The sequence below is a fragment of the Silene latifolia genome, unplaced genomic scaffold (genome assembly GCF_048544455.1).
Source record: "Silene latifolia isolate original U9 population unplaced genomic scaffold, ASM4854445v1 scaffold_516, whole genome shotgun sequence".
Lineage (NCBI taxonomy): Eukaryota > Viridiplantae > Streptophyta > Magnoliopsida > Caryophyllales > Caryophyllaceae > Silene > Silene latifolia.
Window position 1 is genome coordinate 1716 of NW_027413428.1, and position 15344 is coordinate 17059.

Below are 15344 nucleotides of genomic sequence, written 5' to 3' on the forward strand. Positions count from 1 at the left end.
CATTTGCAAAATGCCTTACTAAGACAAATGGATCATGTTATGCACCCTAAACCTAATACGGTGAATGGATGTTTTAATTTTAGTCTTGCATGCAAATCAATCATTAATCCAACTACGACATCTTATACTTGATACTTGGATTAAATCACCCGACTTACAAAGCTCTCACATGTTAGGTTTAAATCATTGGATGCGCATTCATGCATTTAAACCGTTTTATCAGCACTTTTGCATTGACAACAAGATCGATCGGTAGAAGGCCGCTAAGCGGGCGGGATTAGGTGTCGATTAAAGGGCTTCCCAATACGTACCTTCACCTCTTACTCGAAACTTTGGATAGTGGGCGACCTTATCCGGGCGTCTGGAATCATTCTAGGAGAAATGGGATCTAAGGGAGCGATTTCCTTATCTTTAGTACCTATGTCAGCAGTTTGCGATAGCCTGATTTGGGTATAAAGTGGAGGATGACGAGGTTCCGAGCATCCACAAATGTAGTGGCGGAGCCTCGAACATCTCCTGTCGTTTGAGACCCTTGCCAAGGCAATAAGCCGATCTAAAAACGTCCCGTCGAAAGCATTTCTGGCCGGCGTGGCTTTGAAAAATGTTGCATGTCTGAATCGGTGGGCTTGCGGGTGGCCCGCGACTCTGGTTGGTAGGTGGCCCAAAATCCTGAGGCTTAGTCCTTTGATATATTGACTAAGAGTTAGTTGATTAATTAATTTAGAGAGATATTTGAGTTTGTGAACTGAGATGTAGAAATTATTATTTAATTATGCATAATTAAATAATAAATTATTTGAGACTAGAATTAATGATTACAGTTAATTATTAAATTAGTACTAATTGACTAATGTGATTAGTATTGGTACATAAAATATATGTAGTTAAATAGCATGATATTTACTGAAAGTGTTTTAGACAATATTAATCGGGAAGCATTTTTAAACATAAACGATGTTTAAATAAAATTTACACGTATTTGTGCGATAAATATAAGAACCAAAATGGACCTTAAACAGGGCCTTTGGACCGTGTAAATGCATGTGGTATGTGTGCAGAGTGTGTGTGTGTGTGTGTGTGTGTGTGTGTGTGTGTGTGTGTGTGTGTGTGTGCGTGTGTGTGTGTGTGTGTGTGTGTGTGTGTGTGTGTGTGTGCACAAAGGTGGTGTGTGTGCGTGTGTGTGTAGCGTGTGTGTGTGTGTGTGTGCGTGTGTGTGTGCGCGCAGTTGTGTGTGTGTTGCTTTAAACACCATTATTTCTCTTACACATTTGGCTTCCCCACATTTATTTTTGTTCTAACCAATTCACATGAGTATTGGGTGGAATAAAATAAGAAAGAAAAACACTCCACTATTACTCCCTCCAACCGTGCTCCCACATACATACAACACTTTGGTGTTGTTCATTTTTACACTTCACTCAATCTTTTGAATGTGGAGAAAATAAATGTGTTCATCTCTCTAAAAACCAAAATATTAGAAATCACATACTAAGAGTTAGTATTATAAATCTAATATTTTTACTAAGTGTTAGTATTATTTTTCAAGGATAATCTTACATAATATCTGATTGCTGTTTGTAAAAAAGAGTTGTTGGGCAAGTTCTTGAGGTACAGTGAAGAAGCTTTCTCTTTAGGAAGCTTGGTTTATGGAAGATCTTGTCATTGATGAATAGTTCAAGAACAACCAATATGGTGATCTTGGTTGTGCCCAAATACTACCATTTTCAATATAAGGAAAATTATTTTCTTCAAATCTTTTATATTAATATGCTTTTATATTGCATGCATGTTACATAGATTACATAAACACAAATTATGAGATAATTTGATTTTTAATTAGAGAGTCTAATTAAGATCTATGATCTTTCAAATGGTATCGAGCTTGGGCTTGTAATTTGCATGTTGATTTTAAGCATATTAAACAAATTATGAGATAATTTGGAAAAACTTAAAAATTGTGTTAGAAGAGGTTTTAGCACGAAAATTTTTGGACATTCATACCTAATGATCTCAAAAGGTTTGTGGTAAAATTTGGTGATTCAATGCTATTATTACTTTCGTGACAAAAAATAAATTAAAATAATTTAAAAATTAAAATCATTAGATTTGTGGTATAAAAAATATTTTGTTTAAAATACATTTCAAAACATTACTCAGTGTTCTTGATTAATTGTTAGTTACAACCTTTTTTCCTCAAAGCAAAATACAAATGGAGAAACATGAAAAATTAATAAAATCTTTGTAGCATATATAAGTAATTTATTAAAATTAAAAACCCTATATCTGGTAATGAGAAATATGAACAATTTATTGAGATGCACTATTATATAAGTAATTTATTAAAAGCAGAAAAAAAACTCTATATACCGTGCATTTGTGCACGAGATCTAACTAGTTAAAGAAACAACCACGGAAATATGCGTAGCTTTTGTGGTTGAGTCGGCAATTCGAAAGACCTTTTTGCCTTTCCTAAAAACTAGATCTTATATAAGTCGAGTTTTTGTAAACTTATGAAGTAAAAAAATAAAGTAGAGACTCAAACTTAGCTAGCAAAAGGGCATATCGTACTACAATAATTATTCGATAAATTGTCATGATGTCCATTTACGCTAATTACAAATTAAATTTATAATTAAGCTCTAAAATCTTAAATAGCAATTTATAACACAACTTAATTAATCAATAAAATTTATCATGATTATTTATATTTTTTTAAGATTACATAATCGTGCAAATTTAGACGGGTATTAGAAGGTGGGAGAAATTCTTTAAACGAAAATTTAGATAATAGGGGTATTTTATTTGGATAACTCCACATATGTTTTGATTTTCTAAAAGATCGCTTTTTTTTATTTAAAAAGCTTTGATTGCTTATAATTAAGTGATGCGAGTTGAATGCGACACTTTTTTTGTCAAATTGATCGCCTACGAGATATTCGATTTGAAAAAAAAATATTGCCCTTTGAAACTTGTTGCAAGAATACGTTCGGTCAAACGTTGTAACCAAATAAACTTGAGGATTGCTATCTAACTTCTCATTTTCACCTTTCTTACCTTCTTCATTTACCCTTTGACGATCGATTAAACTTAGTATATATCGTGGGGTTGGATGACAAGTGGATGAGGTCATTTATATTATGTTTTGCTTAGGTTATTAGGAGAAGGTAGAATGTGATGCCGATAAAGCTTTGATTCGATATATCTCATGGGGGATCGATAAATTCGCGGATTGAAATAAAAGCCACACCCAATTCAAACATAAGGTGCTTTGTGAGACGTACAATATTTGCAAATACAAGGCAAAGAGATTAACTTTAGTCATAATGGGCTATTATTTAAGGTGTTTTTGTTGATAGAGATAGTGAATTTATGGGCACCCGTCTAAAGCTGGCTAAGAGTTCATAAAGTAGCGATTTTTTTTCAAATTGATACTTTTTCGAAGTTTTAGTTTGAAAAAAAAAATTATAGTCAAAAGAATGACCAAAAAGTTTCAGCTCCAAAAAGAATATCCTTGAGAACTTACTTAGATAATGGAATAATGGGGGTAAATATTAATTGGTAATTCTTAGGGTGGCGTGTTAGACTGAGCAATAATTTGAAGAATATGTTTTGACGTGAATTTATATGATGGCAGTCAGAGAGATGTTTTCACTACTGTCATTCTGAAAAAAAAAAAAAAAAAAAAAAAGGACTCTTACCAAACATCTGCGGTTTTTGACTCCAATCCAAAACAAGTTCAAATCAAACATCCTTTTCTTTTGATTTCTCCCAGAACTTCTCATTTTCATGTTTTTGTACAACATTGAGATCGTAATCTAGTTTTTCGTTTTTTACTCAATTAAACCTTGAATCTTTTTATGTTCCCTCAAATACCCAAATAATATTAATTGGATCTTACGATATATTGTTCAACAACCTAAACAAGCTTCTGATGTTTCATCAATTCCCATGTGAAATTTTTTTGATGTTTTGATGAAATGTTAGGTGCTGTCCAATTGGGAGGATTGGCAGCTTGTATTGTTGTATTAGTACCAATGGGATTAGCAGGTTGGCATTTAAGTCGCAATAAAATGCTCTTTTTTAGTGGAGCTCTCTTTATTTCTCTTGCTATTGCTGTTCATCTTTCTCCTTACTTTCCTTCACTTCCTGACTTCTTTCCTTCAACAATAGTATCATCATCGTCTTCTTCATCTTCGTCGTCGTCTTTAGTTCTTCTTGACAATCCTGAATCTTGCATTAATTTACTTCATAAGATCCAGTGGAACAACAGGAACAGTGTGAATTTGTCTGATTTGTCTTGGAAATGGGCTCAATTTGATCAAAATGTATTGGCTTGTGATTTTCACAAGTTGGGTAGGAATGATATTGGTGATTTGCTTAATGGGTCTTGGGTTATGGTGGCTGGGGACTCACAAGCTCGGCTTTTCGCTCTCTCGTTCTTGCAAATGTTGTTGGTTGAGGAAGAAATGGTGGGTGTTCGAAACGATTTGTTTAAGAGGCACAGTGATTATCAATTGGTTGTTGATCGAATTGGGTTCAAGTTGGATTTCATTTGGGCTCCTTATGCTGCTAATTTGAGTCATTTGGTTGTCGAATTAAGTAGGAATAAGAGTTCTCCTGATGTGGTTGTTATGGGTTGTGGACTTTGGGATATGCTTCATATTACAAATGCAACACATTATAGTGATTCGTTGCACATGATGAATCGGGCTGTAATGTCATTGTTAGTCCCCGTTTCTCCAAAATCACAACCTCATTTGTTTTGGTTGGGTATGCCAACATTGATAAACTCGATGCTGAATACCGAAGAGAAAAGGGAGAAGATGACTGACATAATGCAATTTAGCTATGATCAAGGGCTTCACGGCAGTAAACTACTGCGCCCTGCTGGTCCGTTTGTATTACTAGACATTCGATCTTTGAGTGAGAGCTGTGGGGTGAGGTGTACAGAAGATGGAATGCATTATGATGGAGCTGTATATCAAGTTTCTGTGCATATAATGCTTAATGTTTTCCTATACAGTCTCAATAAAAATTGTAGCAACTTCTTGTGGTTTTTGAATTTTGTTACACTGATAACTGATGCCAAACATATGTAGTAGGATTGTTAAGTGGTGATACGATAAGGTCCAAAACTCGATCACATCAAAACTGCCCTTTTGACTCAATTTACGCCAAAATTTCACTTTGATGCCAGCTCTGATGGATTTAATGCTGTGTTCGCCAAAGATTTGCTTTTACTTGTAACAATATACAAAGTATGTTAGTTTTCCACGTTATATTCTTCTCTACAATTTTTCAAGTAGATAGTTTCAGTGCTTTGATGATATAGAAATCAGTGGATTGGATTGTTTTTAGTTTGTAGCTTTCGTATAGTATTTCATATTAGGATGTGAAATTTGGATTACGGAGCAGATGATTACTGTATGCTATAGGAGATCAGTGAAGATTGATTTTTTTTTTTTAAAGAAGGGTCCTTAAAAGAATGTAAAAGATGTGTAGTATCTCATCTACTTTTCCAGAATTGTGGTGCTGATTTTTCTTTGTACTTTACTCTCTTTGGTATCCCTGATAGTACTGTACCATTTTATGTAGTCATTGCAGTATCAGTTGGATGGCAATATCAGATCATAGTAGTGCCTTTGTTTATCTGGCTCTCATCTTACCTTTTGTGCCCATGTCAATGTCAAAAATTACGATACAGCACCACACTTTAGCACTTCGTATTAACATGCACGCACTCTTGCCGCTTCAACCCGGTTCTCACTAACCACGTACCCTAACATAGTGACATTAACCTTGACTTATGTTGAGCTCAAAAACTAATAATCTGTCTTAGACTTCTAGCCAAGTTTGCTTTTTAAATGATTTTTTTATGCAAGCACATGCAAGTGGTGGAGCGTCCTACACTCATTCTCCGCCATATAAAACCATGGCTAAAAAAGAAGCGTGAATTGGTTGAGACAGACCAAATCGGAATACATTGCAGGGATTAGCAAAATAAAAACGGCTTTCATATATGGTGAAAATATTGGATTAAGTGCAACTAACTACATACATTCCAATAAAACGGATTACAATGAGGACAATTAAGAATTGAAGCCATGATCTCTATTGTTTCAAAACTGGGGCAGATGTGTATCCTCTTAACAATGGTACCGATCAAAATTTGTACCTTAAAGCCTTAGGCAATGTTCTTTGAAGTTTATCCTAACTGATGAACGTGATAGGAACAAGAGATCAGAGAAAAATCTTTTTTTTGTTCTCTTAATCAAATTGCTTTCCTTCAAAACTTTGGCCAAAGTCCCACGTCTTGGGAGCAACATTGTAAGAGATGAGAGTAGCTCTGTCACTAGTAGTGACCTCAAATGAAAGAGGCTGTTTCTTCAATTCCGCATTTATGATCCAATTTTGTCCCCAACTCCTTGACATTGGAAGCCATCCAGTTAGTGAACCCTTTATCTTCACTCCGATCATGTCGCCTGCACCTGCAACATTGCTGATAAGCACTGAGATGAATGCACCTGATCCATCAATTGCAAACCGAATGCCTCCTTCCTTTCTACACTTTATTCTGCCATGCAAAAGAAGTCAAAATTCAGGCTTTTAAAGCAGGGATGTGAGAATCATCCTCCCTAACCTGTAAATACCCTGGTGGGAAATTGAACTTGTGACCATAATGTCACAAGTTCAAATCATTACAAATCAAAAGATGCTAATCCACCCCTAGTGTCAAATACAATGGTCACTAGCCATTGAAAATAGAACGGTAGTATGCAGGTAGTTTGTTAAGAGAAGAGCGAGATGAAAACTACTTTCAAGAGATCTTGCATTTTTCTTATGGTTCCAAGTGACATAAGGGTGAACCGTTAGATAAGAGAGTCATAAGGGTTTAGGCAGTAGGGTCAAGGTTCCTAGTTCAAGATTACGGAAATTACACAAGACCATCTTCTCCATAGAATCGCCAACCTTACAATTACTGAAAATTTTCACTTTGGTATCAGAGATGTGGGCTAATTCCACTTTGGTTCTCCCAAGGCTTGTGTTTCCACTTTTGTGTCCTATGTTGAGCAAGAAATGACTATTAATTTGTCTGGAGGCCACTAGGAATCTTAAAAGAATAGGCTGAGTCGAGGTTTTTCTGTTCCTCTAACAAAAACTAAAGATTATTGAAATTGTCATCTGGAAAGCTCTGTTATCGAGCTCCTAATCATTGTTACCAAGACTGAAATCAATAGTTAAACCTAACTTCCGCTGCAGACACAATGTACAAGGGATATCACAGGAGTAGATGTGTACTAGCGTGCATAGTATTTGAACAAAATGGAAATCATCCTTTCTTTCATACTTCTGATTCAACCAGTTTGGTTTTTAAATTTGTTTTCTTAAAATTAAGAAGCGCAACTTAATCCAAATTTGTATTCCTAACATTATCTGCAGCTCTAGTTCAACATTACAACACTGAACTATACCAAATGATCTGAGAGCCGTTTCACTCTAAATGATAATATTATATGATGCATTTTTTCCTTTGTCCTAAAATGTTTTAGATTATACGGAGTTTGGGTGTATGACTTTATATGATTTTTTTCACCTTGGATAACCTTTATTGAGTGAGATCCAGTAATAATCTGATGAGAATTAGGAGCTTACATTTCTAGCTTAACGGTCATTTCTAGGCACTCACCATTTTCAGCAAGTAGATCTCAACACGGATACTCTACCACCATACACTTAATATCTCAAAAATTGTCAAAGCAAGATATTAGGAAGCCGTGCAAATTAGAGACAAACAAAACAAAACAAAACAATAAAATTTATACTAGTTCTTAGTCATTTGTTTACCTTTAATTAAAATATTACGATTGATCTAGAGGGAGTAGTTGTAACTGTTAGGATAGTCTCATGTAAAATAAAATAAAAACCGTCACATACAACAAGACTTACTAAAAAGAAAAGCGGAAACCGACCTGCGGAATTGAACAGCCATATTACCGGCCTTCCAAAGAGCGATCTTCTCAAAAGCTTCAATGGGCAATACAAAATGCTTATTAGGCGAATTACACTTTCCCCCTTCATCCGCACTAAACCCTAAATTGGGTGCGCAGTAATTAGTAGCAGTAACAATAATTGAAGTCCCAGGAATGCAATTGCGGAGATCCTCAACACACCTGAGCTCAAAACAAGCCCCACAAGTCTGACCCTTATCGAACAACGCCGCGCTGAGTCCCGCAGTGGCCTTGCCGTATCCGGCAGCGTCGAGATCCCCATAGCCGCACGCGCCGCCTACTGTGTCACGCGGGTCTGCGGTGGCGTAGTAAGTGGCGCGTGCGGTGTCCCATTGGGTTGTGGAGGTCGAGGGTGGTGGGTTGTAGTGTGAGTAGGAGAGTGTGATTAGTAAGCTTGTGAGAGTGAAGAGTTGGAGTAAGAGAATGTCAAATTTGTTTGATTGCATTTTTTGGGGGATGGCATGTGTTAGTCAAGTGTGTTTGAGTCGTGTATTTCGGTTGTTATTTTCACGGGTTGTTGCTTTAATTCTTGTGTTGGAGTGAAGGAACGGCAAGTGTGTGGGAAAGACTTGCTAGATTCTCATTTACTCACATGCCTAAAGTACTCTTAGATTCTGTTTGGCAAAACTACCTAAAAACTTAAATCGAAAAAAGTAATTGATAAGGAATGAAAAAATTAGGAACTAATGTTAACCGATTATATAAAAATGTATTTGGCAAACTAAATTTGAAAATTTATCCGATTTTGGTAAAATGACGTAAAAGGATATGAAAATCAATATACATATATATAAAGCGATGAACTTTTCGAGCGATATTAGAGAGTCCAACTTTTTTAGAAATCCTAACAAGAGTAGATTTCGAAAAAAATTAAATAAAAAATATTATCCTAATAAAAGTAGATTTCTTAGTATTTAAAAACAAATTTTAATAAAATAATCCTAATATAAGTAGATCAAATATATTTTAATAAAATTATCTTAATATAAGTAGATTAAAATTATCAAATAGATAATAGAAATTCATAATAGTTCAAGTTATCAATACATAAAACATTTCACTAATCTTTATATGTTACTATTTTTGTTTAACTAATTTACTTGATATAAGAATGTGGAGATCATTAGATGGATGAATGAAACCGAGAAAAAACTGAAGTAGAATTTGGGGGTTTAAACAACTCAAAGCTTTTGTGTAATAATGGAACAACTCATATTGTTATTCATATGATGAACTGATGATCGGTTCTAGACTCACGCATTAGTAATATCACCTAATTTCATCTACTACAAAATTTCATATATACCGCCAACATGTATCCAAGTAATCTAACCATTACAAAATAGTAGGTGCTACATACTCAAAATACACTATGTAACTAATTATATGGTATTTTAATGTCATACACATTATTCATATACTGTATCTTAGATTTCATAATAAAAAACGAGCTTAAAAGATAACTGAAAATTGGAACCGATCAGTTAACTGATTAAATAAAAACTGTTTTTTAAACTAACTGAAAGATAGCTTTTTTTGATAATATGGCATAAAAGGACATAGTAAGTACTCCATATTTAATATTATAAATTGAAGTATTAAAAAAAAATTGGTAGCTTATTTCTCACATGTTTGCTTATTTTGGTAAATAATTTATCCACCAAATGCTTACAACAAAAAAAGATAAATGAAATTTTGGCTAGATAAATTTAAGCTTATTTATTTTCGAAACAGAGCCTAAATATGAGATTTTTAATTTCATGATCTCTAGACCTTCATAATATCAAACTAATTTCTTTTTGATATTTGTTTTGGCCCATGTTTACTTAATTTTGAACCTATTATTAGGAGTTAATATCATGTTCCATTTTTAATTTTATAAACTTGATTAATAAAATAAATAGCTATTGGTTCGGAATAAATATTAGCAATTAAACATTGTAACACAAAGTACATATATATCATAATCATGAGAAGTAGAATAAATAAGCAATTGGTTCAAAATAAATAGCGTTCCATATAAGAGAATTGTTAACTCTACAATAAGAAAAAAAAAAGTTTGATCAAAAGGAAAATCTATCACAATTGTCCAATTATATCTCTTTTGTCTTGTATGCAGCGAATGAATATAAATAAAGTTTCGCACTCAAACAGAATTTTAAATCATGTCAACCATGGGTATTAGCTAGATATGAGTAAATAAAATATCAAAAATATTTAAAAACAATAAAATAAGCGAGAATATAACATTTACATGGAACAATCTATTTTAAGATCTACACAAGTTGATCTATGATTTTGAAATTTTTTACTTGTAACAAAGGGCATGTAATTTTTCTAATTAATATGGGTATGAGAAATCATACATTCGTTATGTCCCCTCGCCTGTATGACATCTTTGCTTTTAGGAGTCGTTTTTTTCCCTATTATTCGAGACTTGGTAGAGTATTTTAGACCCGTTAGATTTTGGGAGCAAAATTCATTATCTTTTAAGAATTTCACACTAAATGTACGTCATCCTCTTCGTAATGATCCTATATATTGCTTTTGCAGAGTCGTCAATACATTAGTTTGACCATGATTTTCGAGATATTAATGGTCAAAGTTATAAACGACGTTTGACCCTTGAGAAAATGGCAAGATGTTTATTAAGAAGGAAAGGGAGTATACATGATGAATTTTTTAACATATCAACTCCGTAAGGGGACTATCTAAAGAGACATTATCTTATTATCAATCGCCTTAGGAAATTTGAAATAGAAAGGAAGATAATTACGGGTTCCTTTAGTTCTTAAGTGGAGACAATATACAATGAGGCTATGCTACGCTAGACAATAAACAAGAGCCAGGGACAATCACTTAATCATGTTGGAATTTATGTGCTGAAACCAGTTTTTAGTATTGACCACCTTTACGTAGAAGAGTCAAGAACAACGTCATCCAAGGGATTAAGGTTCTCATCGTGATAGAGACCAAATGTATCAAGGCCAAACGAAGGACATTATTTACAAAGAATTTTTCACAAATTTATCAAATTATGTGTCGTATTATATATTTTGCGTGAAGCTTTTAAGGACAAGTAGTCTTAATTGTAAATAGTCAAAGACTATTTCTGTTAAAAACTGATGACGCGTGAGATTATAAGAATAATAACTCTACAATCCAATTATATATGTGAATGATATGCAACTGATATAGTCAATACCAAATGCCAACATTTTTGTTGCGTTTTGTGAGGGGAACCGATTTTGTTTGCTCTCATTTTCAAAGATACTTTGACTTTTTGTTAAATTTAATAACTTTCTATTATCAAACCATGGCAACGTAAACCAACGTTTTAGCATTGCCACAAAATACTAACTTGGTAACTCAACGATTTTAAATGATGTCATAAAACTAATAAATGATGTTGCCCCGTGCATTCTATGCAATAGAATCACGAATATTTATGATTGTTGTTTAGAGACTAATAATTCTATTGGAATTAGGTTTGGATTTGATGTTGCGAGAAGTTTATAAGGAGGAAATACTCTTAATTGTAGATATATAATCAAGGTAAAATTATGTTTAAGAGATCTAACATTTTCTTTGAACACACTATATATAATTATGATAATTGTTGTTTTACGTAACATCATTTAGTTTACGTAGTTGTTGTAGGTTAAAATAATTTACAAGACTCATAAATGCCTGTCTCCGTTATTAAGGATTAATTTTGGTGAGCTGCACCATGTTTACAGAGAGAGCGTTTTTTATTGAATTAAAAACCTGTTGTGCTTGAGACAATGAAAAAGTAAAGTACATATTATAACTAAATCACTTGATGTTATAAGTACTATTGAATGTCAAATTTTTACGGTAAAAGCACTAATAATTCATCAATCAACTATACCAACCATGAATTTTTTTTTTCATCAATGATTCAACATAGTTGGACTTTTTTTGTTAACTTAATAATATATTTTTACAGATAATACTAATAGGAGCTCCGTGCGTCGCACGGGCTTTCCAACTAGTTATTTAATATTATAAAATAAAGGGGTACAAAATGGAAAATAAGTCATTTCAGATACCTGATTTCTCACATGCTACCTGAGGTAGCATCTCATTTCAGGTACCTTATTTGACCAAATAAGCTACATGCCAAACACTTGCAAAACAATCAGGTAGCTGAAATTTTGTTTAACTAAGCTACCTTGGTCAAATAAGGTACATGAAGTGTCGTGCCAAACGAAGCCTTAATTAATGTACAATTATCAACCCAATGCGTATCATAAAAGTTTATATTTATTTATAGAACGAAAAATTCACATGTTATCCCTGAACTCAGATATTTTTTACGTGCTACCCAACTTTTTAAGTTTATACATGATATTTTTGAGGTCTGATTTTTAAGTACAACATGTCCATTTTATGTTCTTAAAATTTTCAATTGAGCATAAATCGTAGACCATAATTCAGAATTGGTCAATTTTTTCCTCTAAATTGATTATATCCTTAAGATCCATAATTTGATTAAAAAATGGTTATTGGAAAAAAGGAGATCGAAGTTATAGTATATTTGAGGATTTAAAAAAAAAACAAAAACATAAATAACCGTAAGTCGGCAACCCAAATCGCAGATTACTACGAGAAGATAAATTTAGAAAGAGAAATTGGCCGATTCTGAATTCTGATCTACTTATGGTCAATTGAAGTTTTATATAACGACAAAAATGCCATATTGTGCAGAATAATCAAACGTGGAGGGTATCATGTACACAAATATAATATACTAGGTACCATGTGCAAAGTGATAAAGTTTACCACCTGAATTTTCGTTTATAAAATTATATGCCAAAAATTAGAAAACAAGTAACAAACTATTTTCTAAGTTCTATTAACTTTTATGAACACGATGGTAATATAGTCATATAACTATAAAATATAAAAAGTTATTAAAGATTAAATATATGATCCTACATGTTTGAGAAAACACGCTTATACAGTGGCGGAGTCAGGATTTGAACTCAGCGGGGGTGAAAAATTTCAGCGGAGGGCGAACGGATTATGGTATAAGGGAAACTCGAAATTTTTTCGATAATTTCAACTAAAATTTATGTGATTTCCATCCACCAGCGGGGGCGAGCGCCCCTGCTAGCCCCCTAGCTCCACCACTGCGCTTACATATTGTTTGTGTTAAAATTTGAAAAAGAAAATACATTATCACATGTACAAGTTATACAATAAATATGAACAACTAAAGTTATGTGTTTGTAACACCCCTTCTTACCCGGCCAAGGTAATTAGGAGATGTTACCATCTCGGTTTCCGAGGTGAAATCAAGTTGCAATTAAGAAACAACTATCATAAATAAAGTATTTAGTGAATTGCATAACCATAAAAGAATAAATGAAAGAATACAACTCATGACTACTATACTAATCTAATCAACTATGCTCGACTCGAATGTCATCACGGCTCATCCCTTCTCTGCATGCTACTAAAGCTAACCTGGAAACAACTGCTCCCCATATGATTGGAAATATCATATGGATCAACACATTCCACCCCGGAAATAGGTGACATTTACACAGACACGCAAACGTCAGTTTCAATACATAAACATAAGACATGACTCGATAAGTAGAGATGCGACATAATAATTATGTAAATGAGACTCGAATATGCAATCATCGTAACGGTACCAGGACATGCCCAGACGTACCCATAACCACCGGTGCCAGGGACACGATCACGACACCACACCTCGCACAAAGGTACCGGGACACGCCCAGACGTACCGGGTCCGAAAGCCAACTGGATCCCCTGCTAGACGTCGTGCCCCAACCACACGAGTCCCTCCGTGACTCAAGCCATTAATGTGCACATCCCCCTTGGAGTGGGAAGCTCCAAGGGGCGACCCGAGTGGAAGACAGTTTCCCAACCGTCTTACGTCTCCTCAACAATCAAGTACCACCACCAAAGACCACCAACAAAACAATCACAACCATACATGACAAATGGAAGAACAACATTTAACATGTGACTAATTCATGAATTCGATCCTACATAAATACTAACCAACTCATGAATGTACTAGTAAGGAAAGACACCCAAATATGCATACCCAATATTGAAAAAGAGTAAGATAACCTACCTTTTCGCATTTTTCACAAGCTACTTGATTCCGACTCAACTCCGTCTCATAAAGCTCCGTCTCATGAAACCGTCTCACCCTAAACAAATCATATAACACTATCACAATGCGTTCTACACTATAATAATATGAAACCCTTTATTAATAGTCACTAATTACTTATATTATATAACCTAAATACTAATTAATCTCTCTTAATAAACCCTAACTCGAGATTAACATAAGACAAAGAGGAAAAAGTGAGATTTCGACTTACAAAGGTAGATCGGGGATCAGGAGAGGTGTTCCATCATCAATCCAATCTTGAAAGCCAAGGGGAAGGTTTAGAGAGTATTTAGAGAGAGGAGAAAGTGTTTTAGAGTAAGAAGGAAGAAGAAGAAGAATGATGAGGATAAGGGTTTGGATAAGATGAAATCCCGAAATATCATTTCCCGGGTACAACACAGTGCCACTCGACCGAGTGACCGGTTCACTTGACTGAGTGACACTCGCTTGATCGAGTATACTGTTTACTCGACCGAGTGCCACTCACTTGATCCGCTAGAGGTTCTACTCGGTTTACTGGAAGTCTACTAGGTCTAGTTTAGGTCTTACTTGATCTCGTGGGAGGGGGCATCCTTTACTTCCGAGTATACATGGGTTCCCTCACGTGTCCCTAGTGTTGGAGTATGTGTCCTCAACAATAGTGTGATCACATTATTAAAACTCATGATAAGAATACATAAAGGGATAATTCATTTTTATACGTCAACTGATCAACATTAATCGGTAATGATTGGCTGACTAGAGTTTGACATTACTGTCGTTTGACGGTGGTGATCAGTTGATCCCTTAAGGTCACACCTAAAGGACGATTCCCTTAATAGATAAATTAATTAATTGTATATTGAGAGATTAATTAATTCCTTAAAGTTGAACAATTTGCATATGTGAGTAAGTATATATGTCTTATTGTAATTCGATTAAATAAGATTCGTTTTAGTAATTAAAATGTTATATTACTAAAATTTTGTTTATGAAACAATTAAATTAAGAATGATCGGTTAATTATAATTACAATGTGTTGTAGATTATATTAACTAGACCCATTTTATACACTTGTGATTATGATTACTAGTCAATTGTTATATATATATATACTTGAATTAATATATGTAATGATATTTAATTGTTAAATATGCATTAATATTATTAAT

At 34.0% G+C, this 15344-nt stretch overlaps 2 protein-coding genes across 2 annotated transcripts; one reads left to right on the forward strand and one right to left on the reverse strand.

Moving 5' to 3' along the window:
* The first annotated feature begins 3726 nt into the window (after nucleotides 1-3726).
* Nucleotides 3727-5548, forward strand: LOC141639669 (protein ALTERED XYLOGLUCAN 9). The gene has a single exon (XM_074448739.1). The coding sequence runs from the start codon at nucleotides 3978-3980 to the stop codon at nucleotides 5097-5099; it is 1122 nt and encodes a 373-aa protein (XP_074304840.1). The 5' UTR covers nucleotides 3727-3977; the 3' UTR covers nucleotides 5100-5548.
* A 444-nt stretch (nucleotides 5549-5992) lies between these two features.
* LOC141639670 (expansin-A13) lies at nucleotides 5993-8569 on the reverse strand. The gene is made up of 2 exons (XM_074448740.1): nucleotides 7971-8569; nucleotides 5993-6574 (listed from the first exon to the last, which is right to left on the reverse strand). The coding sequence occupies exons 1-2, from the start codon at nucleotides 8453-8455 to the stop codon at nucleotides 6268-6270; spliced, it is 792 nt and encodes a 263-aa protein (XP_074304841.1). The 5' UTR covers nucleotides 8456-8569; the 3' UTR covers nucleotides 5993-6267.
* Nucleotides 8570-15344: the final 6775 nt, after the last annotated feature.

Coding starts and splice junctions, on each gene's coding strand:
- LOC141639669 (XM_074448739.1), top strand. CDS start 3,978: ATGTTAGGTGCTGTCCAATTGGGAGGATTGGCAGCTTGTATTGTTGTA.
- LOC141639670 (XM_074448740.1), bottom strand. CDS start 8,455: ATGCAATCAAACAAATTTGACATTCTCTTACTCCAACTCTTCACTCTC. Junction 6,575..7,970: donor ATGGCTGTTCAATTCCGCAG/GTCGGTTTCCGC, acceptor TTTGCATGGCAG/AATAAAGTGTAGAAAGGAAG.